The following is a 27215-nucleotide window of genomic DNA, read 5'->3' on the forward strand; positions in this document are numbered from 1 at the left end:
GTTTTGCTTTCAGGTGTGTTTATGGATTTGTTCTTGCTGCATTTTATGTTGCCATTGTGCATGTTTTGAGCATTGTGGTTACTTTAACAGTTTATATATAGGGGGGACTGTGTATAGCATGTGGTGCATGTCCTTAGCTTTTAGTTGGATTTCTAGTTGCATTTAAAGATAAGTAAATTTTCATGTGGGTGTTGAATTGAGTTTCGAATACATTGATGTTTTGTAAATATTGGCCCCCTTTTCGCTTTGTCTGCAACTTTTAAAAAACAGCTTGCTTTCCTCCCCTCCACAGTACAAGTTTTAATTTGCACTAGAATAAAGTGTTTATTTCCTTAAAGATTTAACAGAGGCTTTGGACGAAGATGCAGACCCCACAAAATCTGCACTGTCTGCAGTTGCAACTTTGGCAGCTGCATGGCCCCAGTTACATCAGGGTATGTGTGGGTTTTGCTTCTTGTTTTGTTACTGTTCTTATTTTGCTCTGTATTTTAAAGCACATTTTTAATATTTATATGCATTTAAATGTCTATATAAAATAACTGTTCATTCTTCTCAACTGTAGGCTGCAATTTGAAAAACTTGGATCTTGATAGCTGCACTCTTTCTGAGATTCTCAGACTTCACATTCTAGCATCAGGTGCTGATGTAACATCAGCCAATGCAAAATACCGTTACCAGAAACGAGGAGGGTTTGATGCTACTGATGATGCTTGCATGGAGCTGAGATTAAGTAATCCTGGTCTTCTGAAGAAACTTTCAAGTACCTCAGTGTATGATTTGTTGCCAGGTAATAAAAAAAGATGATAAATGTTAGAGATTATTAGATTGGTCATTCAGTGATTGGTTTTGTAACTGCTTCAGATCAATAATGGTCAAAATTTACTGTGTTATAGAATAATTTAGGTTGGAAAAGACCTCTGGAGGTCACCTAGGCCAACACCCACATCCTATGCTTCAGCCCCCACAAGCAGGTCCCACCAGATCAGAGATTGCAGAGCTTGGCAGTCTCATTGCTTCTGAGTAGCATTTTTAAAAAAAACTGATAGTTTTACTTGCAGAAGGGGATCTCTATGGGAGAAGCATCTGAGTGTTTGATTCAGCCTCTGCTTTTTATTGCTGTTCTGATTTGAGACTTCTGTTTGTTATTTTGAAGTGGAGGGGCGGGAAAAAATGGCTGTCTACTGCTCCTTTATCTACATTTTGAAGATAATATTACATTTTAGTTCTTCTTTTGGTGCCAGAAGTTAATAAATTAAAAATAGAGGCTTGCATCTCTGAGCAAAGCAGATATTTCAGAAATGCCTCTTTACAAGTGCAGCTGGTGTACTACAAATGTTTGACTGCTTACTTTTTCTTGAGTGAGAACCAATCTTCAGTCTGAAGTGAGTAAGAGTAAGGCTTATTTATCAGTTGTGTGATGAAATATAACCAGTGCTCTGAATTTTACTAGGAGAAAAGATGAAGATCCTTCATGCCCTCTGTGGGAAGCTTCTGACTCTCGTCTCCACTCGAGATTTCATTGAGGATTCGGTTGATGTGTTACGACAGGCAAAACAGGAGTTCAGAGAATTAAAGGCAGAACAGCATCGCAAAGAAAGAGAGGCGGCAGCAGCAAGGTAAAACCAGGATATGGAAAGCTAAATTTTGTTGCTACCAATTAGATTAATTCCTCGATTCCAAAAGGCATATGAGAAACAATAACAGTGTTTGTGTTTTATGCTGGTTTCTTGAGACCCTAGACAGGAGTGAAACTTCATTGTGCTAAAATTGTGCTTTTCCATGTTACTGTTATTTTTAGATGATGCTGTAGTATAAAAGCAAAAAGATGTGGCCAGATACTAGGTTAATTGCAACTGGTTTTCTGTATTCTTACTCTTAGGATACGTAAGAGGAAAGAAGAAAGGTTAAAAGAACAAGAGTTAAAAATGAAGGAGAAACAAGAAAAGCTGAAGGAAGAGGAGCAAAGAAATCCTGCTGTAGAAGTATCTGTTGGGTACGATACATGGCATTACTGTGATACATACGTATAGCACTTTCCAGTTATGTGGCCAGACCTTACCTATGTAGTTTTCATTGACTTGATCATATACAAAGGTATATTTTATGTATGTAGCCCTTAATGTTAATTTTATTTTTCTTACTAGTGTTCCACAATTGCTTTATGAAAGTGATTTTAGTTTTAAAATCAACTTTTATTATATTCATAATTCTATTGAAAGCTTGACAGTTTTACCTACTGACAAGGAAAACTTGGAAAATCTAATTTTTTTTTTTTCTGCGTTACTTCTTGTCTTGCATTGAATATTTTCGTGATAGACCATTCTAGTTCATTCTCTAATTTGAGGACTTGGTCTGATCTGAGCTAGATAATACTGACCTCACATAACAGTTTATGAAACAAATTTAATAGCATTTTTTTAAAAAAATGCCATGCTATCCCAGGTGATTTCCATAAAACCAAGGTGTTTTGTTCTATTAATAAAACTGTATGGTTTCAGGTGGTAAGATTCATGCACATGCAGCTGTATATGATTCCAGAAAAAAAAAGCAAAGTGTATATACAACACTGTATCTTTACCTGCTTGAGGAAGGGAGTTAGTTAAATAAATCTGCTTGCAAAAGGTGAGCATGGGCCAAAGCAGACTTGTGCTATGTTCTTGAAACAGTAATTGAAAAGAAAAATAAAGTAAGTGTTATCCTGTAATGGTTGCATCTAGTTATGCAGGTTTTTAATTATATTTGCTAGATGAGGGAAGAATGTGTAGTCAGGATTTTATAAAACAGTACACATTTTGTTGAGGAAACATATTTTTTTTTTTTTTTTTTTTTTAGTCATGAAAAAAATTCAGGTCAGTAGAACTACACTAAGATGTCTCTAAAAAGGATCTGATTATAATAATGCTCTTCAGGTGAAAGTGAATACCAAAGAGCAGGTTTTAGTCTTTAATATGGAACTTGCCATTTACAGTCCAGTGGGTTTCTTCTGGTTTTTAATATATTCTATGACTTAATGCTTTTTAAAAACCAACTTTGTAGGTCTTTTATTAGCTTAAGTACTTCTGAGAGGAAAATACTGTTTGTGTTGAAGACGCCATATTTTATTGTGGGGTGGTTGCTGGTTTTTTTTTTTCATTCCATTCAGCTTTTAATACGTGGTTGGTCAGTTAGTCAGCTTTTGTTTATTTTATTGTGTAAGGGAGGAGGAACGGGAAGACCTTGATACTAGTACAGAGAGCAAAGAAATTGAACGTAAAGAGCAAGACATGGACACAGTGACAGAGGATGAAGAAGAGCTGGGACCAAACAAAAAACGAGGAAGAGGTAACGCTATAATGTATTGGTTGGTTTGTGTACATGTGTGCACACACATACATGCATGGACCCAGGAAGTTCTTGGGTTTTATAGTAAATTTGTATAAAGTATCAATCTTTCCTGTAAACTTTTAAAGGAGAAGAAAAAACCCAACACCCAAACATGATCATAATGGACTGTTAAGTGCATTGAGCTGGCCTGATGTAGTTCTAGTGGTCAGCTATACATTCTTTGACATTTCTGTTTCTTCTTGTCTTCCATACTTGCTGACTGGATTCCTTTCTTGTTTAGAAAAGCCCAGGCTGTTGCCTGAAAAACCACTGCAGTTGTGATTAGTGCACACATAGAGAGAGAGTTGTAGGAGTCTCATCTAATAGGGTATGGTGTGGTTTTGAATCTTTTCATTAGAAAGCTGCAAAACCAACAGGTATTTTAAAAGAAAATGATATATTGAATGGTTGGGTTTAGGTTGCCTGTGTTAATGAAGCAGCGTGCCTTCTACACAAGAATTCAACCATCCCCAAATTTAGCACACTGCTGAGGAAATTATGGTGCAGTAAATGGCACAGTCTGCTATTTGTAACTAAACACAGACATCGCCAAAGGGGATGAATTGTTGATGGCTTTGTGCTGCTAGCTTATCTGTGTCTTTCTCCCGTGAAGACTTTGTGCTAGTGTCTGCGCCAATGGAAGTCCTGGATCACTGTAGACTTAAGGTTGCAAAGTTGTACGGTTCCTAACAGTACCTGGGGTGGAAATTCTGAATTGTTCAGTAATACAGGTTTGCGTGTTTACTACAGCTTTATGATGGTGAAACAATGAGATCTTAAACAGAATTTCAGGTTTCTCGAATGCCCATGTTTGAGACATTGTGACTGGAGGGCAAACAAGTGTTATTTCTACAATTGGAGAAACCGGAGGTCATGCTGGAAATCAGTGGAAGTTGAGTGCTGACAGCATCTTTCATTGTTGCATGTGTCAGTTATAAGATGTGCTTTTCTAGATGACTATCAGGACCTCATTCTCTGGTAAACTAAGATGTGAACTAGAGTATTTTCATCTGGTACAAGTTGAGGGAAAATAATACTAGTATATATATTTAAAAACCCTAAAATTGGTATAGTAACTTAACTGAGTTTGCAGTAAAAGCTCTTATGTAGGGATTCTGGTCTTGCTTGAGGTCTTTTGGGAGTAAGTTGATCATTTTGAGTATGATAAATTAAGTCCAAAACATAGTTTGTTTTCAATAATGAAATTGCTAGAATCTTACTTTATCATGGTAAGATACTTCTATAACATACTTTTAAGTTCTTAAAATTTTGATTCTTATGCTGTTAAAAATGACAATGTCAGTAAATAAGGATTGGTCTAGTTTGTGCAAAGTGAAAGTATACTAAAGATGGCTACCGCTTTATTGAGGGATGGGGGTTAATCACTTGAATTTTTCTGTAATAAAATTAGTATTGTTTCTTGACTGAGCTGATGGTCCTTGACAGTTTACATTTAGATAATTAGAAAGGGATAGAACCAAGAGCCACCCTTGACTTGAGTTTTTGGTTAAAGAAAGAATTTATAAGCATATTGCTATCATACATCTTCATTTAACTTTCAGGAAGGAGAGGGCAAAATGGGTATAAAGAATTTACAAGACAAGAAGAGACTACTTGTGAAAAGAATGAACCTCTTACTGCTGAAGATGAAGAAGCTTTAAAACAGGAGCAACAAAAGAAAGAAAAGGAACTGTTAGAAAAGATTCAGAATGCAACAGCCTGCACTAATATCACCCCGTTAGGTCGTGACCGCCTGTACCGACGCTACTGGATTTTTCCCTCTGTTCCTGGATTGTTTATAGAAGAGGACTATTCTGGTCTCACAGAAGACATGTTGTTGCCTCGAACCTCTTCCTTTCAGAATAGTGTACAGTCTTGCACAAATGAACCTCAGGTATTCAGTAAAACTGGAGAGTCTTTGAAATCCTCTGAATCTACCTCCAATATTGACCAAGATTCACACACCAGTGTTGTCGTAGAGGTGCCAAGGCCAGTATATAAACCAAACCGTTGGTGCTTTTACAATTCTCGGGAACAACTGGACCAACTCCTAGAGGCTCTCAATTCCCGAGGACATAGGGAGAGTGCCTTAAAAGAAACTCTTCTACAAGAGAAAAGTAGAATATATGAACAACTAAGCAGTTTTCCTGTGGAAAAATTCCATATTCCAGGTAAATGAAAGCTTCCTGGTCTTAATTTGCTTCCATAGCTGTAACTTCCGTATAATATTCTAGAAACTTCTAGTTCTCATTTAATTGTAATGCCTAAGAAGTAAGACTTATTCTTAAGCATTGTTTCACTCTATGGAAAACAGGTTTGTTTTTTCCTTTTTTCTTTTTTTTTTTTTTTCTGATGGATCTTTGTGGTATTTTATGGTGTCTTATGCTAAAAATAGCAATAATTTTTCTATTACCTCACTGCTTAGTACAACAGGATTGGCTTTTAAACAAACATCTTCAGGAAGCAATTTGAGCTTTGGGAAAAGATTAACTGGGGAGTAAAGATTAATATCTACTAAAGGTAAATCATAGTATTGATCATCTGATGACCTCATTTCCAGTATGATGAAAGGAGACACAAGATATGACACAGGAGACAAACATTGCAAAGAGAGGCAACTACTGTGATTTAATTTCTGAGTAGGACGTGTTCTTTCATAACATAGTAACGCATGACATTATTCAAAAGCCTTTACTGGCCTATTGTGAACAAGGGAATGATCGCATATTGCAGGGTCATACTAAAACCCTTGGGAGGAAAAAAATACTGTAGCTGTGTTGGTTGTTATGTGGCTTAACATCAGTGCAGTGGATTCTGCAATATTATTCTATCCTTTTCCTTTTGGCAGATGCTTGTTACAGGAAGAGACAACATCTGCAGAGCAGTATTGTTCTTATGGGTTTCAAAATGTAGGAGTGTACCTAAACATCCTAGGCCTACGATTTAGGTTTTTTGCCTTTCCTCCTAGCCAAGTATTTTTCCATTTATTGGTAAGGCATTAGCTCAAATCCCTGATAAAATTCTGTGTACACAAGCTTACAGCTGGCTTGTTTGGTGTGTTTGTGGGCAGAGGATGTTACCAAAATTCCCTAGGGTAATGTTTAAGAAACTGCATTTTGTTTTGAATTATGCCAAATTACTGCGAGGATTTCAGGTTATCTGTGTTGGGGCAAGGGAGGATTATTCACAATAGAGCCGAGTTTTGATTTACTAGAGTGTATAAGCCAGGACATGGCACAAACGTGCCAGATACTACTAAATTTATAACTGATCTACCATTTCTTTTGGTGGAAACTAGCACAGGACAGTTTCTGCGTAGTATTTAAGTTTTATTTGGAGGCCTTGTGGCTATGTTTGAGGACTTTGGTGAGAAAATCTCTACCATTTTCTAGTATGTTTGTGTGTGTGGTTCCTTATTCTCCTAGTTGCTGCACCTTTATCTGTATTTCGTGTGTTGCTTTCTGACCGGAAGTAACTTGATGTCCAGTGTCATGGATTTTTCTTCTCTTTTATGTTAGAATTATACAATAACATGGATTTTTTATTAAAAAAAAAAAAAGGTAGCTTTGAACTTCACTTTAATAGAGATGAAGAAAACTCAAATGCAGTGGTCCAATTCCAGTGCCACCTCCTCTGTGTGATAAACAGTGGTAAGTGGCCACATGTAGCTGTACTTTGGAGGGAGCTTTACTGCTGTGGACTCCAGATGCTGCCCTGTCCCCTTCACTGAAATGACTTGCAGGACAAGTGAGAACTACTCCATGATTCTCTTGTGCTGTAGATGGCCCTTCTCTCTTTTCCAATTCCTGCTCAGAAGAGCATGGAAATAAAATTGGTACGTGCTATTACTTCATTTTATTCCAGTATCCACTGACCCTTCCTCATCAATTATTTGCAAGCCAATTGCTGCTGCTTCAGTTCTGCTCAAGAATAAACATTTCATTTCTTCTTTTTCTTTTAAACCAAAAAGGAAGTTTCCCACATCCAGACATCAGAGTATGCTGGTATACATTCTGAGAATATTTGCATAGTTACTTTCAGTTACAGGGAATTGTTTCCACAACTGAGAGCATCTTAGAAATTCATCCTATACTTCCTTAACAGCTTTATGGTAATTTTTTATTAAATACCTCTTAAGTTCTTGCATATACCTCCTCATCACTGTGCTCATAGGATCTAAGGTAAATCCTGTGAACAGAAACATTTGCCACCTATGCAGATTTGCAAGCACTAATTTTGAGCATACTTTCAGCTCTTTCCTGTGGCTTTTGAGCTTTTGCATGAATTTTCAGTTCTCTTGTGAAGAGATTTTTGCTTGACAAACCTTTTTGCTTTTGTTTTTTTTTCTTTTTCTTAAATTATCTTGCAGTCTTGTTCCTTTTTTTTTGCCCGCCTTTCATTAGGGGATGTAGTCAGTCTAATCTGTGCCTGTGTCATCTTACCTTTATCTGTTTGTTTTGTTTTAAAGTTACATTTTTAGCAGAGAATATATCTTGTTCTGTTTTTGCGATTGTCAGTTGCACATGCTTGTTTTAAATGTTGCCATGATAAAGATCCATGCAGGAAAGAAAAGTGAGGCGTTCACCCGTAAAGGCCATCAAATATGAAAAATACCAGAAATGTAACTTTATTCTTTTTTGTGGTGTGTTTGGGTTTTTTTTTTTTTTCCCCTTGCACTTATAGCAGAGAGTTGTTGTTGATTATCTACTACTTTAGAAAGAATTTGGAGTATTTTGTCCAGTTCTGGGCTCCCCAGTTCAAGAGAGACAGGGAACTTTTGGAGAGAGTCCAACGGAGGGCTACGAGGATGATTGAGGGACTGGAACATCTCTCATATGAGGAGAGGCTGAGAGACCTGGGGCTGTTTAGTCTGAAGAAGAGAAGGCTGGGAGGGGACCTTACCAATGTCTACAAGTCTCTGAAGGGTGGCTGCCACGAGGATGGAGCCAGTCTCTTTTCAGTAGTGCCCAGTGATAGGATGAGGGGCAATGGGCACAAACTGCAGCACAGGAAGTTCCACCTCAACATGAGGAAAAACTTCTTTACTGTGAGGGTGACGGAGCACCGGAACAGGCTGCCCAGAGAGTTTGTGGAGTCTCCTTCTCTGGAGACCTTCAAAACCCCACTGGATGTGTTCCTGTGCAACCTGCCCTAGGAGATCCAACCTTGGCAGGGGGGTTGGACCAGATGATATTCAGAGGGCCCTTCCATCCCCTACCATTCTGTGATTTTAAAACAAATGAAGGACTTCAAAATTGACAAGGATGTCTCATCCTGTGTGTTGGGATGAGCAGATGTTAGCCTATAGGTCTTCCCTTAAAAGCATACTCCACTTGGTTGGATCGGATGGATTAGTTGGCAGGGAGGTGGTGTTGGTGGCACCTGTCGCTACAGGAAGGCAGTTTTGAACCTGTGTGTTTAGTTTGTTCTGCCCTGTACTACTTTTGTTCCCTCCACCAGCAGCTATTTTAAGAAACAAAGTCCACTAATGTGAAGTTACTTGGTATTCTTGTAGACAAACCTCAAAGTGACATCAGACCTCCTTCAGGACGAGGAAGGATGCAGAGTGCCCATGATGGATCTCATGTATCTGCAGAGAAGCAGCTTGAACTGAGACTTAGAGACTTTCTTTTGGACATTGAAGACAGGATCTACCAAGGAACATTGGGGGCTATTAAGGTACTTGTGAACTGTAGAATACCTAGGAGCATGGTGGTGCCGTCAAGTCTGTAACTTAAATGAGCAGTCTTGCATGCCATGGGTTTTACTGAAAGCATAATTAAGTGTAGACAGTAATTGGCACTAAACATTTGTGGTCTTTGATTCTTTAGAAACTTCAAATTTGTATGTTTGCTTCAGGTCTCAGACAGACAGTCTTGGAGAGCAGCCTTAGAACATGGGCGGTATGAGTTTCTGAATGATGAAAACAAAGAAAATGGTATAATTAAAACTGTGAATGAAGAATCTGTAGAAATGGAAACTGATGATCAAGATAAGTTTATTGTGAAAGACAGGTAAGAGCTATGGTTTAAATAATGGCTCTTCCTTGTGAGTTTTAAAGCAGTGCACTGTTTTTTTTTAACCTTCAAGTTGCTTTTGCCCTGAAATTCCTTGGAATGGTATTTTTTAAGATTTGAGTTGTAAAATGTGGTATTTTTTGCATTGGTTTATATTTTAGAAATGACATTGTTCTATTACCATATAAGACTAAGACACCAATTTTTACAGCTTCTACTGTTCAGATATTACACTGCTCCAAGTGAACTTTAATTATCAAATAAGGAATACGTGAATTCACTTTAAAATAATTTGAAATGCAGACAAAAATTTATCTGGCAATTTCTGTTTTGTTTTCCAGAAGAAAAAAACAACCCAAAAAAGCAACACCAAAAAACCCCACCACTTTGTGGAAAGAGTAGGAGTGTTTAAAAGGGAAATTGGTAATAGTAACAAATTGCTAGTTGAACTGGCCAGTGTACCTCTTCATGAGTCACAGTAAGAACCATCAGTGCAATGGGCCATGGTCTGCGTTAACCTTTAGCGCTGCAGCAAAACAGAGATATAATCTTATAACTTTATGAATGATGATCCTTCTGTAGAGCAAGCTGCAACAGAGTAAAAGAGGGGAAACCTCAAATCATATAGTGTTGCAACCACAAAAGTGTTTTGTTGTTTTTTTTGTTTATTCCTTTTAAACAAACATTTGAGACAGATGTGGGGTTCTATATCGGTGTTTGGTGTAAATCAGACTATAGAAACTGAGAAGTTTTCTAAATATTTAATTCTCCAGAAGTTACATACTTATCAGAAATAAAGACCTACCTTAATTTACTTAATACATATAAAATTGTATGTCTTGATAGGATGTGAATGTTGAAATATTGTAGGAAAAAGATTCACTGGAGGCAATTGTTGTCCTAACATACTGTTTGCTTATGCATTCTGTGAGGTTTTCTGCAAGTAGACTTCTATGAAAGCTGTATTTCTGCGTGGACTCTTGAATGCTAGTTTGGATATAGGAATTTAAAGTCCTTTAAGGTTTTTCCCTTTTTATTTCCGTTTGCTGAATTAGTATTTTCATACAAGACTGCCCTTTGGATCAGAGTTCTCTACTTGCATGCAAAATGGATAGTGTCACCCTTCTTTATATTAATGACACAATTTACAGGCATTTGCTTCCTGGAAACCACAACAAAGAAATATTCCACCCTGTTAATTAAGAAGCTAAAATTTATCTGTCTCCAGTTACCTTGGGCACTTACTCCATTGCCAAGTCTCAATTCAACTGCAGAAGCTTGTTGCTTCATTTTTTTTTCAGTTTGATACTGACTCTGTCAAAGTTTCTGAATAAAGTGTACTCTAATGTAAAGTCTTGCATATTAAAACAGAGACTATGGGATTCTGAAATCATGTGACAGATTGCTTTTGATGCTGAGCTTTTTATCCACCTCAAGAGCGAGTGACATCTCATTAAGACCTTGGAGTTTGACTAGTGAAATGTAAATAACTATGCAGGTTTTTTTCTGATTGCTTTCAGGCTCTCAAAATGTGTGTGCCTGCTAAATATAATGAAAAGCTTTTAAGTGTGAAAAAAGAACCGGGACATCCAAAAAGCATTGCTCATTCACCAGAAAAAAGCAGAATCTAGACAGTCATAATTAGTTGGGTTTTTTTAATAAACCCCAAGTAGAAATTGAATTTTATTTTCATTAGTGTGAGTTGCTCTCCTACACTATACTTAATGTTTGTGGTTCAGGAAGATTAACTACACTTTGAAATGATTACTCAGTCTTTGGTCAAATAAGCCTGTTTTATTAGAAACCTATCCTTTTTTTTTTTCTTCATACGTGAAGAGTTAGTATTTTAGAGAAGTCCTCCAAGGATGAGAACATATAAGCTAACAATTCTTGATTTAACGTTCTAAAATTACTTTCTGGTTTTATTTTGTTTACTTTCTTTTCAAAAATCTTGCTAATGTAGGGATATATGTAGTTGAACTTCTGCAGATGAAAATAATTCTAAAAGGCTACAGCTCAACACTGGAAGTATTTTCACTGAATTACTATTGGGAATATACCTTCTCAGAAATCTCTCAAACTGTCTGATGGATGTTATATCAAATCTTCTGGAAATATTAATAAATGTATTGAAATATGTCATCCACATATCTTGAAATTTAGATAACTTTGTTACCTAAAGATGATTTATGTAGATTAGCTAATTAATTAAGCAAACTTGAGAACTGGAATAACTGATCACACCTGTGCAATATCTGTTCATGTCCAGAGTCTGTGCAGGTAAATGAAGTGAAAATAAAAATACTGTGGATACAGACCTGTACAAATATTATGGTATTAAATTCAAAGTATCTTTAAAAAAAAAAGATAATTTAATACATTTCTGTTTTAGACTCGTTGGGTTAAAAACTGAAGCTCCAAGTGCGGCATCAACAAGTACAAGTACTCCTCAGCCAGTTAATAATGTCGTCCACTACTTGGCATCTGCACTGCTTCAGATAGAACAAGGAATTGAGCGCAGGTTTCTCAAAGCACCTCTTGGTAAGCTTTCAGAATTGAAATTGTATGTCTCTTATTTTGTGTAATAGTTTGTCAAAAAAACAAACAAAACAAAACAAAAAAGGGGGCAAAAACAAACCAAACCCAAACCCACTTCCTTTTTTTGTAAGACTGGATGCTTTAGAGGGACGTGTTGGGGAAAAGAACAAATAAACTAACCTATTGTTATGTACCATTGTAAAATTAAAAAACGTTAGATTGTCAGTTTACAAGGACAAAGATCATGAGGAAATATTAATATTTTTCTTATTTTTCTGCATGTCCTGAATTACGTGTATTAATTAACAGCATGTTTTACTCTTAAATACATGCCTATTTAACCTGGAACATTTCAGTGATCTTGTTTACCTGGCCCTACAATTAGACTGATGCATTGAGAGACAAATTGTACCCTTTGGCAGAAATGAGTGAGCTTTCTGGGGGAGTACTCTGTAATTCCTCATTACTGTTGAGGCCAGTGCGTCATACAACTATACAATGAGTTTCTTCTGTGTGTTTCAGGTTGTAAAAATGTATGCACCTTTTTATACTGTTTCTGTGAATAATACAGGCCTGGTTTTTCAGGATCACCTTGTTCAGCATTAACAGAACATTTACCGTAAATGAATAATTTAAATATTTACCTTTACACAGTAAAGGTTTCATTGCAGACTTTCAGATCCTCAGGTTTTGTATTTATGCTGTAAAACACGGAAATAAAAGGTTGCAAGAAAAATTTAAGCCAAAGCACGATTATAGCTTGACTTCAACACCTATTCTTTCCTGGAATTCCTCCGACGTGCTCCAGAGGTGGGAGAGGGGATCCAAAGCGCATAAAGTCGCTTCATTTTCCAGCCATCCCTCAGGTCTGGATTCCTTAGGAACCTTTTGCGATTCAGAACTGGGGTTCTGTCTTGGAGAAGTGTGTAAAAGTGGCCCGAGGCAGCTGTCTGGGCCCGGCTGCCCTTCCAGGTGCCACACGGAAGCCCAGCGGCGCTCTGCGCTTGGCGGGGCTGCTCTACCTCTCGCCCCCGCCAGAGCGGCGCCGTTTGCCCGCGCAGCACGTGCCGGGGCTCCGCCAGCGCACAAACCGCTACGCACCCTCTTAAATTGGTACTCTCCTCTGATGATGGCTGCGTACAAAATCCTTGGGCTCTGGCAGATTTTGCTGCAGTCGTTTAAGCTGAAAACGCAGGTTTTGGTGTGCTAACACTAGACATTAGCGCCCCATGGCACAGTTGACCTAAAGCTGTTTCTGCATCTCGGCTGCTCCAGAATGGAGTCTGGTGCCTGGATATCAGTTGCCGCTGAAGATCGAGTTTGAGCTAGGTTTGTGCCAGAGACTGACACGCAGGCGTGCGTTCCCCTCCACAAGCTTTCGCGGTCAGTGTGGTGACCTCTAGAAGAGGGAAATGCAATGATTGAGATGAAAGGGGAGAACATAGGAGTAGTTTAAACTGCAGCTGTTTAAAAGCTTTACTTGGCTGAGTGTTCGGTCAACTCGAGTATGTCTGTCCTTTCCAAGCCAGGCATGTTACAGCTTATTTCCTGCTATATGACTAGATTTACAACATGTGTATGGGACAGTTAATTGACAGTACATCTAGCATTTATCATATTTACAACCTGCACATAAATACATTGTGCAATATATGCCTCCATTTCCAAACTCTCTCTGAGAGTATTTTGGCAACAGCATCTTGCTGACAGCTGTAAGTTTACCACAGTGTGCCCTTAAGGGGAAGAACATGGCTGTTAGTATCTCATGGTCATAGATTGGGCATCCTGACTTAGAGGAAAAGGACTAAAAGAAGAAAAGTGTCCCTGAAGTATTGGAGAGAAAGTTCTTTAGCAATCTTCCTGTGTTGTCTTTTTCAGTGGTCCCAACTCTGCCATAATCTAATGATGGTTCATGTTTTTGCCTGACATTTTGATGGTGATGATGGGGTTTCTTGTTTGTTTTTAACTTGGGATGATGGGGTTTCTTATTGGTTTTTAACTTCAGAATCCTGTTTTCCTTTACATGCTTTCTACTGTGTGACAAAGACAGTGTACAGGGAAAGCAATCTTACGTGATTTGTGTGTCTTGGATCTCACATGTTCGTTTACCATACTGTGCTTGTGCATCTCTTCTGCTCTGAAGAATGGTACCGCTGTAAGATTATGGTAATAAATAGAATAACCTACATAGCTGAGGGAGCAGGAAGGATCCCAGGTCTCCTCTGCTGTGGCTTACTGCCCTAATCATTACGTGACAGTGTCAGGTTCCCTCTTCCTTGCTTTACCGTTGGTGCCAAGCATCTCAGGTTTTCGGTTGCGTAATGGGCCGCTTTTAGCAGGAGTCTGAATGAAGGCAAGATTTTAGTTTTGTCACTCGAGAGCTCTTGGAGAAGCTGCGGTTTTGAGTGGCTCTGTAGTAAAGAAAGCTTAAGACACACCTATTCACTGATGATTTTCTGACTGCTAGGCAGTTAGTTATACGAAAGGTGCTCTGACTCGGGAATTTCTGGACGTGACCAGAACGCGCAACTGCAAAGTGTCAAGGAAACCTGTGTGTTTGAGAGGCATCTGGCAAACTTAGGCCCTGTAGAGGTCAAGCAGCAGTTCTGGATGCTGTCCTTTCTGGATGTAACTCCTCCGTGTTTCAGACACATTTCAAAAAAACAGGAGGGTAAAATTTGCATGATCTTCTATTCAGCTTAAGCTCCCCAGTTGGAAACAGTGTCTTTGCATGGTAACGCAGCAAGTTCTCTTTCTTACTTTGCAACTTGCATATGTACAACAGGCAAAGAAAAGTTCTCTACTTGGCTTGACAAGGAGGTTTTAGTGTTACTAAAGCTTTTAATCAGAAGTGGACGCTGCTGCTTGCTCAGGGACTGCCTTGTGCTCAGAACTGTGACTGGTGCCCTCTTTGATTGACCCCTCTAGGAAGTGGCCAACAGTACTCTGATGACAGAAGTTAGCTTTAAGTTTGTAACCACTGGGTTTTGGTTTGTGGTTTTTTTGGTGTTCGTTTGCCTGTTCTTACATAGATCACTATGTCCGTACACACATTTTTTTCTAGCGGGAGTGTTTTTTTTATAGTTGTTCCAACTATTTAATGGAACCGTCTCCTAGACAAAATGCCTGCATATCTGTTTCTAATGCTAAACCTGACAAACCCAACTTTTTAGGCTGATGTAATTACCACTGAATTAAAAAAACATTGGAAGTCAAGTAAGTGCTAGGAGTTCCATTTTGGTAGCTCCACAGGGGAATGCTTTCGGTAAAAAGACTACCCCCACATTTCTGCTTTAAACCAAACTGAACGTGCTTTGTCATTATTTCAGTTGTTGCCCTCACTGTGTAGTTTCTTCTCCCTCTCCGCCCCCCTTCACTGTGCTCCTTCCCTATTAGGGAACAGAGACATACTTAAAAATTTTTAGTTTTCACTCTATTTACAGCTTCTAGTACGAGAGACGGGCAGTGAAATCCACTGCAGTCACTGGCAAGTTTATCCCGGTGGCCTCCAGGGCGCAGAGCAGACAAAGGGACCCAGCGCAGCAATAAAAGGACCAGCTGCTCCTCTTTGCTCCGTTTTTGTTCTGAGGCTCTATCAGGCTGCCAAGAGCCTCGCTGGTCATTCTGATAAGTTCAGAGTTGAGGTGCATACCAAATATTCAAGTGGAAGAGCAAGAAAAGACCGACACAGAAGATAGCAATGCAAAAGGAGATCTAGAAACCCCAGAAACGGCACCCTCTGCCTTGCAGAGCTGCTAGATGGCCACTAATCTTCTGTTGTCTGGTGATTAAATGTAACACGACTTGAATGGTATGCATTTCTTAATTATGAATTGTGTTCTACAAATTCTTTCATTACTCATTAGCTATGAAAATTTGGTTTGTCTTCCTTCAGTCCAGCTCAGGGTAATGTTTGGTGAGAATCGCAAAAAGGGGGTTCAGCTTGCAGTACGTGGTTTTTTTTCTGCAGGCATTCTGAGTTAAGATGTAACAAAGCCCCCCCCCTTTTTTTTTTTAATAGCTGTTTGATGGAAACTCTGAAATGTTACTTCTTGGTTTAAAAGTGTGTTTGAGGGGGAAGAAATACAAGCAATTTTTAGTGTGGATTTTGCTTCTTTTTTGGTATAAATTACTTTTGCTTACATTTCAAAATCCTTTGCAGTGGAGAAGTAGGTCTCATCATCCTATTACACAAATGTGAAAACTGAGGTGTGAAATGAAGTGATTTGGTTGCTCGTAAGTTCAGTGAGACAGCCATTAAAAAAAAACCTGCCTTCTGCACTACTGCAGGACTTCAGTCATTAAGCATCCTTCAGATTTCCATACGAAAGGTTGGATTCTAATTCATGGGAGCACCTTTGTGACTGATACTGGGAACCATCTACCTCCTTTTTAACTTGTGCCATGCACTTCTCACGGGACAAAAAAAAAAACCAAACAGCTTTTTTGCTCCTCTTCGCTTCTCTTTATTCCATTCCTTCCTTTCTAGATACTGATTATTTTTGTTTCCTCTACTCCCAAAGTTGCTTCCTGATCTATTTATAATTGTTCTCCTCATAATAGCATCAGACATCTGCCAGCAGTGAACTGGGGTTGGATTAGTGTATATGCATGCTTCGTTCTCGTGCTTTCGTTACGTCCCTGTGGAGTTTCATGAGCAGAGGCAGTGAAGGTGGAAGTGGGCTTTTTTTATGATGAAGAACTCTTGTTTACTCTTCAGAGCGGGTAGTCAAAGAAGGCACCTTGCAGTTGGAACAGATGAGGCTTACTGTGGCTCTTGCTTCCTGGGAGAGTAGTTTCATCATTTTAATACTCAAGAACACTCCTGCACAAAAATATCTTAAGTATGTCGCGTCACATGGACAGACGAGCTAGTTCTCTTGGTCCTTGAGGACTGTGCCCATGAACTGGCTATATTTTTGAGATGTTAGGAAGTTCATGGTAGTATAGAGCAGACAAGTTGGTTGCTGAGAGAAACACCGGTGGTCAGTAAACTGCTGCTATAGCAGCTTGTACCAGAGATGGACAGAAAGGTAAGGGAGGGTAGGTTTAAAAGCTTTCAGTTTAAGCCTTCTGTTTGTAGTGGGGGTCAAAGTGAATCCTGGGATGTTGCAATTCCTCTGTGCACATTATTCTCTTGTCCTTCCCTGCCTATCTTTTTCCACGTGCACGTGTTGGGAACCACTGTTCTATTTACATTTTTAGACCGCACAAGTATGGATTATAAAAAGTAATTAAAAATAATCCTCCATGCCTCAAAAAGGTATTTGAAATAACTTTATGAATTTAATGTTAGGTAATGCAGAAGATGATGAAAGGAACCACTGGGGGGATAGAAAGAGGAAGAGAGTGGAAGACAAGACTAGTCAGAGAGATGGTAAATTTTAAATGTTACTTGTATTGCTAACAATTAGAAAGTATTGAATATTTTATGAGGTTTTCTTTTTTAATTATTTTTAATAATTTTGTAGATGGTTCCTTATATCAAAGGAATTACAGTGTTGAAGCCAAAGGTTTAAACATGGCTAGTAAAACAAATACAGCTCAAAGATTTAAAAAAAAAAAGAAAAAAATTATATATTTGTTTTTTTTAAGTTTTCTGCAGCCAGAGATAAAGAACTGTATTTCTTTTTATCACTTTGGGACAGAAATCTGCATGTTCACATAATCCTCCCTCCACCCCCCCTTCCTTTTAATGCCCCTGGGTTTTTTTGAAACTTTGCAGCATTGTGCAACTGCATATCCTTTCTAGAAATACTAAAATGGAAAATCCTCCCCTGAACTCAATTAGCTATTGATAGATGAGTGCTCAGATCTGTCAAACAACTTCATTTGCATTGTAGCAAGGCTTGGAGGGTTTAGCTGACAGAGGGGTATCCCACTGCGCAATGTAGAGCTGCTCAGACACAAAGGAAGAGGCTGTTTCTCCCTCCAAGTTAACAATATAAATGAGAAAGATGATGGATGGAAGAAAAAAGTGTTTTTCTTATGTTACAAATTGGGATCTGAAACAGCGGGTGTCGTTTGGCATGTTTGTTTCAGCAGCAGGACATGCTGAAGCAGGTCGTGGTCAGTAATTTCCGTCTCAATATTGCAACTGCCATTTTGCAGTGCAAATATTTGTTGTGTTGTGTGATGAGCTATATTGGTGAACCAATCCAGGCTAGAAATAACTGCCAAAAAATAAAAAGCAATAATGCTGAAGCTGCTATTGTCAGCAAAAGAAATGCTTGCCAAACTATATATACACTTAAGATAAAGTATCTTTGCCAGAGTTGAAGTAGAAATCTGCAGCAGAACTGAGAGCTGAAGTGGGTCTCCCATTAGAGACTAGTGTCCTGACAAGCGGTTTTAATTTTCTTCTCAATGAATTTTAAAAAAATACAGTGAGATGTACTGCAGTGCTGTGAAAAGGGCTTTGTCCACTATCCTTAGTAAGACTGAACTTGAAACAGGAAACCTCGGGACGAAGTAATAGAAAGCTTTAGGAAATCCAGGTTTGTATTTGCAGTTCAGGAGTGGCTGTATTTTATTTATGAAGCTGTGTTGCCTGTTTATCCTTTGCCTTCTCCCATCACTTCTTGTGCTGCTTGCTGCTAATGCAAATGTATGCAAAATTAGGCAAATCCTGGCAGCCAGTTGATGAGAAGGCAGAAAGGGCCTTGCCAAGAGAGCAATTAGTCTCATTTTTGTTCTTTCATTTTATTTGTTATTAGATATTTTCTCTTCCTATTCCCAAGAGAAATCATTTGTCAGGCGGGTGGATCGTAGGCCATTCCTGTGCCCGCTGTGACTAGTGCAGCAGGCAAAGTGGCATTTTATACTGGAGTGCATCATTGATCAGCTAGAGACCATCCAGGAATAACTGCACGATCACTTTTAGAAGGGAACTCTGTGCACACTTCTGTAATCCAAAGTCCTGCTATATTGGCTCTCCTTAAACCTGCTTGCTTTAAAATGCAAGAAATAGCTTTCAGCATTCAGAAAGAAATTCCCTTTCTGCTCAGCAGCAGCAGTGCAGGGTGTAATTTAGACCTTCTCGTTTCTCTAGCTCCCCAAGCAGCCCCTTTGCTTCTGCAGTTCCCAGCTGCTCATTCCTGTTTGGTACTACCCCCCTCGCTGTTCTGCGTGTCTATTTGTGTGGCCGCTTCGGTGGCCTGGGTTGCAAACCAGACCTGTTTGAAAATACAATCAAATTTCTTACCCCTGCCCCTTGCTGCCCTGCCGTTTATTTCCAACTTAATTAGGATCACAGGTCTTACTTGGTTTGTCACTAGGTGTGTACCACAGATCCATGTGTGCTACGTTGTTTATAGAATGTCAAGAAAACGGTTATATTTCAACCAGACCAGCCACCCCATCTGGTTAACCACACAGATATGTGGGTTCTTGTGGAGTGCAGGGCAGGAATAAAGGCACTGAGGTGTGAGGAGAGGGCTGAAAGATTGGCTTAGCAGCCAGACTATACTGGGGCAAGTGCAGGTGAGAAGAGCCCTTTAAGCTGTTTTTTTGCCAGTGAAGTCTGTGTTTAATGCCAGGCACTTTCTTTAAATGTAAATATTTTGGGATTTCAAAGTGTACATACAAGGGAAAGTATGCAAAAAAAGTGATTTTTTTTTTTTTTTTTTATCTTAAGTAATCTTCATATATACACTTTATAAATTGAATCAAATTGTTAGGTTTCCAGGTTGACGTCTGAGTAAGACTTTTATGTCTTATTCATGTCCTATGTATGTGCAAGTTCTAAGTTGAATTGCTATTGAAGAGTAAAGTCTTACAGCTTCAGCAGCTTGGAAACTAAGGAGGAAATACGCAAGTATTGAAGAGATAAGACAAAGTTTATAATATTATCCCAGTTTACTACTGCTCTCTGTTTGAAAATCAGAGCCTTACCTCATAGTCTAGAATAACCTGGATGTTTGAAATAGAAGTTTTTGATCATTCTGCTTTTTCTTTTCTCTCTCTTTTTTTGTTTTGTGCTTTTTTTGTTTGTTTGTTTGTTTTAATAATCTTTAATGTAAGATGCCAGTGATGGTGGACGGTCCTATAAAACAGTTTTGGACCGCTGGAGGGAGTCGCTTCTTTCTTCTACCAGCTTGTCCCAAGTTTTCCTTCATCTGTCTACGTTGGATCGAAGTGTCATCTGGTCAAAATCCATCCTCAATGCTCGCTGTAAAGTGTGTCGAAAGAAAGGCGATGCCGAAAGCATGGTGCTCTGTGATGGCTGCGATCGAGGCTATCATACTTACTGTATCAGGCCCAAGCTGAAGGTATCTGAAGAAGTTGTTCTTCCTTTTCACAGAAAACTTGAGTAGTTCTTACAACTTAATTGCATATTTCTAATGCTTGCCTTTTTTTCTTCTATTTCTAGGCCATTCCTGAAGGAGACTGGTTTTGCCCAGAGTGCCGACCAAAACAGCGCTCTAGACGCCTCTCCTCCAGACAGAGACCTTCTGTGGAAAGTGATGAAGAGACTGCTGAACGACTAGGAGAAGGGGAAGAAGAGGCAAACTATGACGAAATGGGACAAAGTGAGGAAGAGCATTATGAAGAAGAGCAAGATGAGGAGGATGACTCTCAAGAGGAAGAAGAGTTAAGGTAAATAGGCAGCTGTTTAAGTGGTTTCCCACTGGAATATCATCTGAGGTTATTAGGTGGAGTAATTGTTCACATAAGCACTTGTCTTGAAAATCCAGTCTGAAAAAGATCTTTATTTTTAAAAATGGCAGCTTGTTATGAATTTGGCTCTTACTGGTGGGTTTAATATTTACAAAAGTTAGGTCCACTAGATTTAGACTCAGTTTTGGGGATGAAAATTCCATCCTTGGATGTATGGGTGAGAGATGGCCATCCGACTTGGTATTCTGTACAGCTACTCTTTGCATATGAAGTGGGGAGAGTTTCAAACAGTAAAGATTTTCTGGAGAAAACCTGGAATTGTTTTTGTCTAGTTTTGAATTTTGCGGGGCTAGATGCATACAGTAAGTATTGGAGCATTAGGGAAGACAAGGTCATCTGTTGGAGGCTATGTGACATTGGGAGGACTTGAGGACTTCTGCAGTAGCTGTTTAAAAAACAAAACAAAAACAAACAAACAAAACCTCAACCCCAACCAAAACCAACCAACCAAAAAAACCCCCAAATGACTAAATAATGTAATGTGATAATTTCAGTAAAGTGATGGATTTGATACACATGCCAGGAGTGTATGTTGAAGTTGAAGGAAAGTTGAAGAAAACTTTCCTGATCTCCGAGTTTTTCTTCTTTTGGTACAGTCTTCTGAATTGGCTGAAGCAAAATTATTTGTGGCTCTGGCAGTTGGGATTCAATAGTTGGAGAGAACTTGCATCTCCTTGAGAAGTGAATTTATCTCTGGGATCTTCCTTCTCCTCTGTAATGGAAGAGAATCTTGAGTATTAGTTATAAACCCGCACTAGAGCATAACTTTTGTACTTAGTGTTTTAGAACTGCAGTTTGTTTATGTAGCTGATAATATTGTTCAAAAATCCTAGTAGTTACAGTTGCTCTGAGAAATAAGTGAATTAAAGAAATTGATAGCTGGTGCACCAGTTAATGCATTTGTATTGCACAAGCTGCAAGGGTGATCAGAATTCTGAGCATTTCTTTAAAGTATGTGCTCCATGTAATATTTAAGAGTCTTCAGAGCAGTATTTATGATGATGATGATTGGATGACTGCATCAGCTTGAAAGCCAGCTGCTTATTGGCCCAACCTTGAATGGTTGGGTTTTTTAAATGCTGAATTAGAAAACTGAGGGAGAAAAAGAAGAATGGAATTTTGGGATAAATAAACTTAATTTTTCACTTTTTGTAGCCCATCGAAGCATGGAAGACCCCAGGTCAAGTTTCCATTAAAAATGAGAGCAGCCAAACTCAACAATCCATTCTCAAGTCAGAACAGCCAGCGTCAGGCAAGATACGCTTCTCGGAGTCAGCAAAACACACCTAAGCAAACTGAATCTTCATCTAAAGTTACCAGAAGGGGGTTAAGAAAGATAAAATCAGCCCCTCCATCAGTGACAAAGCCTTCTTTAAGACTTAATAGCCGGACCACTCGTCAGAGCCAAAGTTCATTACAAGCAGATGTATTCGTGGAATTACTCAGTCCTCGAAGAAGACGAAGAGGAAGAAAGAGTGCTGATAACACACTGGAAAACAGCCCTTCCAATTCTCTTGGATTTAGAATTGTTGATACTGCAGACTCGAACGAACGGCTTAGGAAGTATCCAGTTTCTGCTTCAAAGCTTTCTCTTCCTGTTACTGAACCCAAGAGAAGAGGCAGGAAACGACAATCCACAGGTTAGAGAAATGTGTTTGTCCAGAACAAAAACCATGTTCTGTTCCTTGCTAAAATATTTGCATGGTGGAGCAAGGAGACTAGAAGTGGTGGTGGAAGGCATTTTTACAACTTCCAACAAGACAGTTCCCTTCTTTCACAGTGACAGAAGTGAACCTTGTTTTAAAAAAAAAAAAAAAAAAAAAAAAAAAAATCAGTCATCTAAAGAACAAATACTTAATTTGCCAAGATTTATCATATCCATATTTGAAATTTCGTATTTGCACACAAAATGGAGCAACTGCTAAGAAGTGGATAGAAAATGTGAATGTGATATTTATGCATTAACCTGTGCAAATGCAAATGTTTGTTTACACCTTTTATGGTTTTGTTTCATTAAAGAGTTAAACGGTGAAGAACACAGGTGAAGGCAAGGTAGTGAAATTGGGAATATACTCATACAACAACAAACTCCTACCAGAAGAAAAATGTTGCCTATCTGGTACAGGGCTAAGTGTCCGTGCTTGTTAAGCTAATACCAAGTATTTGATGGTAGGGGAATACTTGGAAAGCTACAATAACCTTTTAAAAACAAAAAAGACCCCGTGTGAGACTGAAGAGTGTAAAAGAGCTTGCACTCCAGTGTGGCAGCCTTGTATTCTGCACCATTTCTGTCCTTCACCACTGTGAGTTTGTAGGCTTATCCTCTAACCACCCTGCTGACTACACTTGAAAGCAGATAAAAGCACTCTGAATAGAGGTTTTGTAGAAGTAAAAGTTATGAGCAGGCTTATTCTGTTTTTCTCTAATAGGGCTTTTAAATGGTTAACAAATAGTTTTAAAATTGAAATTGGTGGAAAAACCTTTCCAAAATTAATGTGACAAAGGAGAATGGAAGAGAAACCCAGCTAAGTCCTGGTACTTAGCATTTTTGTATGGCAAGAGAGACGTTTAGTGGTTAATAACAAGGCTGTGGTATACTTAATACCTGAAACCAAACTACAGGAGTTGCACCCTGAAACTACAGTTTTAGTAGCCAAGAATAATGGTGTTTCACCTTTTTAAATTTTTTAAAAAATTATTTTGCTTGTCAGGTTTTTATTTTTATCTGGGCGGGGGGGTGTGTTTTGTTTTTTTTCCAGAATCACCTCCTCAAACCTCATTGAACAGGAGAAGTTCAGGACGTCAAGGGGGTGTCCATGAACTCTCAGCTTTTGAACAACTCGTAGTGGAACTGGTACGACATGATGACAGCTGGCCTTTCATGAAACTGGTTTCCAAAATCCAGGTAACTGATAGAACCGTAGAGGGAATGATAATGGTTCAGAATCCTGTTTGCTGCCAGTAAAACTTGGGATTTTATAACATTGCCCCAAACAGAGGGATACAGCTAAGCAATGGGATTCAGGAGAACTTCCGCATTTCAGCTCAAATATTGGTGCTGGAAATAACTTTTCAAATTGACATGTTATTGGGAAAATTTTAAATATGCTTGCCATCAAGTGTTTAAAACAATGAAATGCTTTGATTCATTAAAAAAAAAAACAAACACCCAAACACAAAACCAGACAAATAGTGTACAGGACTGCTAAAGGTAAGCTTATGGTTATTAAGGAATTAGTTGAATTAATCTTCAATTTATACAAAGGTATTTTGAGAATAGACCTGCAATAAAATAACAAGGTAAGAACAACTTCAATCTGATGTTAACTATAATGTAGTAAAAATATGGCTGCTTAGCTTAGTTCTTAATTTAATTTCCCTCTTGTTTATATTTTAAAATACTTGATGGCAAAATAGGTACCCAAAGTAAGTGCCGCTTTAGAGGTTTGTATTACAATGAAAGTTCCCAAAACACGTTTGCTTTTCTGCAGGCTGCACTAGCTTCTCAGTTGCAAGGCACTGCTGGAACTATCCTCCCCTAACAAAGCGCCTGTGCTCTCCAGGCCCTCTGGAGCAACTCTGCACAGACGTTCTTGCAGGACCCAGAGCTCAGTGTTTAAGTGCTCTATTAAAATTAAGTGATAGCTGTTAGCTATGAGCTGTAGACTTGAAACTGAGTCACAGATAGCTGGAAAGGTTGATGTAACTGGACAAAAAGAATGATGCACCAAACGGGAACGAAAGATGTAAGCACAGAGGAGGAGGAGAGGAATTTTGAACGAAACGGAGTGTCTGCCTTACTAGAGTACAGGAATTACACGGGAAAGTGCAAGAGTCTGGTGAATGCGAGGAAGCTTCTTAAGGAGGGATGGAGAATTCAACTTAATTTTGATCCTGAAAAGAAACTGATAGAGTTCAGGGCATTCCAGTTTACCTGAATCAATCACTAAGGGATAGTCTCTGTATAGTTTGGAAAGAAAAATCCGTACTTGAGTCACCGAAATTTTCTTCATCATGATAGAAATTTTGGTTTCAACTTTCTACTGCCTTTAGGACAATGTAAAGAAAACATTGAATGATCAGTGCACAGCAAGCCAGAAAGAGAAAATTACCTCTCTTTTTTTAGCACTTATGTAACCAGCACTCCTAAAGGGAAAGGAATGAAAAATGCATCAATCTAATTCTGTTTCTCTACTAATTCTTTCTCTAGGTTTGTTTGCAGGTTGCGCTTGATACAGTAAAGTTACAGGCCATAACCAAGAACGTTGTTTTAAAACATGCATGATGGTGCATGTGGGTATCTTTTCTTGTTTAAAAAAAAAAGTAAAATTTGCATCAGATCTCTCTCCATTTCGTCCCCCCTTGCCCCACTTTGAGTGAAACAGAGTCACCCTAAGTTTGGTGCTTACCTGGAATTCAAAATCTGTGATACAAATGGTCTGTGCCCTTAAGGGTTCAGCAATCCTTTTCCTCCCCTCACTTTTATCACATAAACACTGTTCTGAGTGGCTGTTTATCTCTGGTACTTGCATACTGCGTCCTTCCTGCTACAGAACTACCTTCTCTTCTACACAGCTAAATGGAATCTCAGGATTTTGTTTCTCTTGCAAGACTGCAAGGCGGTGAATAGTAGTGGAGTAAAAATGGACATTACTCATGACTAAGGAGCTTTTAATATTGTAGTATGTTACAGGAAAATGAAAAGTTTTAAATTCTTGGGAATAATTTTTGCGGTGGACAGATGGGAATAGCTGGAACACAGAAATGTCTATCTGCTCATGCAGTTTTCTTACAGTTGTTCACAGGGTATTTAGATTTATTCATTGAATTGCTAATGCATGATTTGCTTAATTTTTTATGTAGGTAGAATCTTAAGCTTCCATTTGTTTGTCTATGAATCATTCTTCTTTTTTTTTTAAGGTACCAGACTACTATGATATCATCAAAAAACCTATTGCCTTAAATATAATCCGTGAAAAAGTGAATAAATGTGAATATAAGTTAGCATGTAAGTATTATTTATTGAAAGAGGTTATGAACCCTGTTAGCTCTTTAAAATAAATTCTTGTCCTAAAATAGAGCTGTGTCAGAGGACTAGAAAGCTGAAATTCTGTTTGGTTTGGGGTTTTGTGGTGGTTTTGTTTTGTTTTTAAGAGCATTTACTAATTTTTTTTTTTTTAAATAAGGTTTGTTGAATGTAGTTCTTTCCCTACCAAAATACATGATGTACAGATAGGTAAGAAATGAGCACCTGAGAAACTGCTGGTAATTTCTCAAGCCTTTGTGTCAGTGAGTGACACTGATGAAATATTTAGTAGAGGTACTGTTGTTACTGCTTGACTTGTATTTCTGTTATTGATAATCAGAGAACTTCAAGAAATGTTTACATGGCACTTCACTAATATAATGATAGAAACTTGACACATACGTAAAGGCATTTTTGTGCTGCAGCTCTGTGTAGGATCGCTGTACTAATTCAGTGGTGTCGTGCTGCTTTGTCATACTGCTCTCTGATAACTTGAGACATGCTAAATTAATTTACTTACTTTTTATTTACTAGCGGAATTCATTGAAGACATTGAGCTGATGTTTTCGAACTGCTTTGAGTACAACCCTCGTAACACAAGTGAAGCAAAAGCTGGAACTAGACTTCAAGCTTTCTTCCACATTCAGGCTCAAAAGCTTGGACTTCCGATCACATCTGGTAATGTGGACCACGCCGCTCCCCCGGCAAAGAAGTCACGAATCTAACCTCTGCCTTCCAAAGGATTTTTTGAGGGAATCTGTTATGTTCATTAAAATGAAATGTTAAATCACGCAGTCGTCATACCTGTCTGTATAAAGCAATAACAAGTGTTTAACCACCTTGAAGTGTGGCCTGCACTATATTCTCAATGTAATATTAAGCACTCAGGAGAACGTAGGAAAGATTACCTTTGCTACAGTTTTATTCAGTGTCTAATAATTTTGATAGATGTACTGGATACAGTACTGGTTTACAGAGGTTTTGTACATTTTTAATACATTCATGTGTCCAAATATCTTCCAGAAGTACACTGTTTTTTCCTGCACCAAATGACCTTGTTTCATCCTCTAGATTTTGTAGGAGCTGTGGTATTGAGGGCTTTATCGACTCAGATAAAATCTTCTGCTGTAGCACAGTTGAAGAAACTGTGTATGTTTAAAACTTGTTTGAGCATATCTTCTCAACACTACACATGAATGAGTACAACTGCATATCTTTTAAGTACTGTACCAGTGCTGGCTGGAAGTATTCAGTCTGAGTTTATTAAGTAGATATTTATTTAGCATTCAAAGTAATTTGTGAATTTGTTTTGTATTTATAAAATTTGTACTTGGGGATTAAAAAAAAAAAGAAAAAAAAAAGAGAGAGAGAGTTCCATAACTTTTAAATTTTTTCCCCTGTTTGTTTTGTTTTGGGTTTTTTTGTTTATTCCCCTCTAACTTGATGATCAATCAATAAATACCTTCCCCTGTCCCTGGCAGTTCTTCTAGCAATGAGTAAATTTACAGGACTGTACTATAAGTTTCTACGTACAACTTTGGAAGTGTACAAATAAAATGACACATTTTTCAAAGTATTTTGAGGTTCTGGCA

The 27215-nt window shown here is 38.4% G+C and overlaps 1 protein-coding gene across 1 annotated transcript in view; it reads left to right on the top strand.

Annotated features, from left to right (window-relative positions):
• Positions 1–26367, top strand: part of BAZ1A (bromodomain adjacent to zinc finger domain 1A) — a 65131-nt gene extending 38764 nt beyond the window's left edge. Inside the window, exons 12-26 of the mRNA XM_081999898.1 lie at positions 339–434; positions 563–787; positions 1451–1616; positions 1880–1993; positions 3197–3321; positions 4926–5534; positions 8879–9042; positions 9223–9377; positions 11773–11921; positions 19941–20188; positions 20290–20516; positions 21753–22237; positions 23357–23502; positions 25518–25605; positions 26158–26367. Coding sequence (XP_081856024.1) covers positions 339–434; positions 563–787; positions 1451–1616; positions 1880–1993; positions 3197–3321; positions 4926–5534; positions 8879–9042; positions 9223–9377; positions 11773–11921; positions 19941–20188; positions 20290–20516; positions 21753–22237; positions 23357–23502; positions 25518–25605; positions 26158–26348 — 3188 coding nt within the window. The 3' untranslated portion in view covers positions 26349–26367. The remainder of the gene's footprint in view (positions 1–338; positions 435–562; positions 788–1450; positions 1617–1879; positions 1994–3196; positions 3322–4925; positions 5535–8878; positions 9043–9222; positions 9378–11772; positions 11922–19940; positions 20189–20289; positions 20517–21752; positions 22238–23356; positions 23503–25517; positions 25606–26157) is intronic.
• Positions 26368–27215: the final 848 nt, after the last annotated feature.

The sequence above is a fragment of the Phaethon aethereus genome (assembly GCF_964289735.1).
Source record: "Phaethon aethereus genome assembly, chromosome: 5".
Classification (NCBI taxonomy): domain Eukaryota; kingdom Metazoa; phylum Chordata; class Aves; order Phaethontiformes; family Phaethontidae; genus Phaethon; species Phaethon aethereus.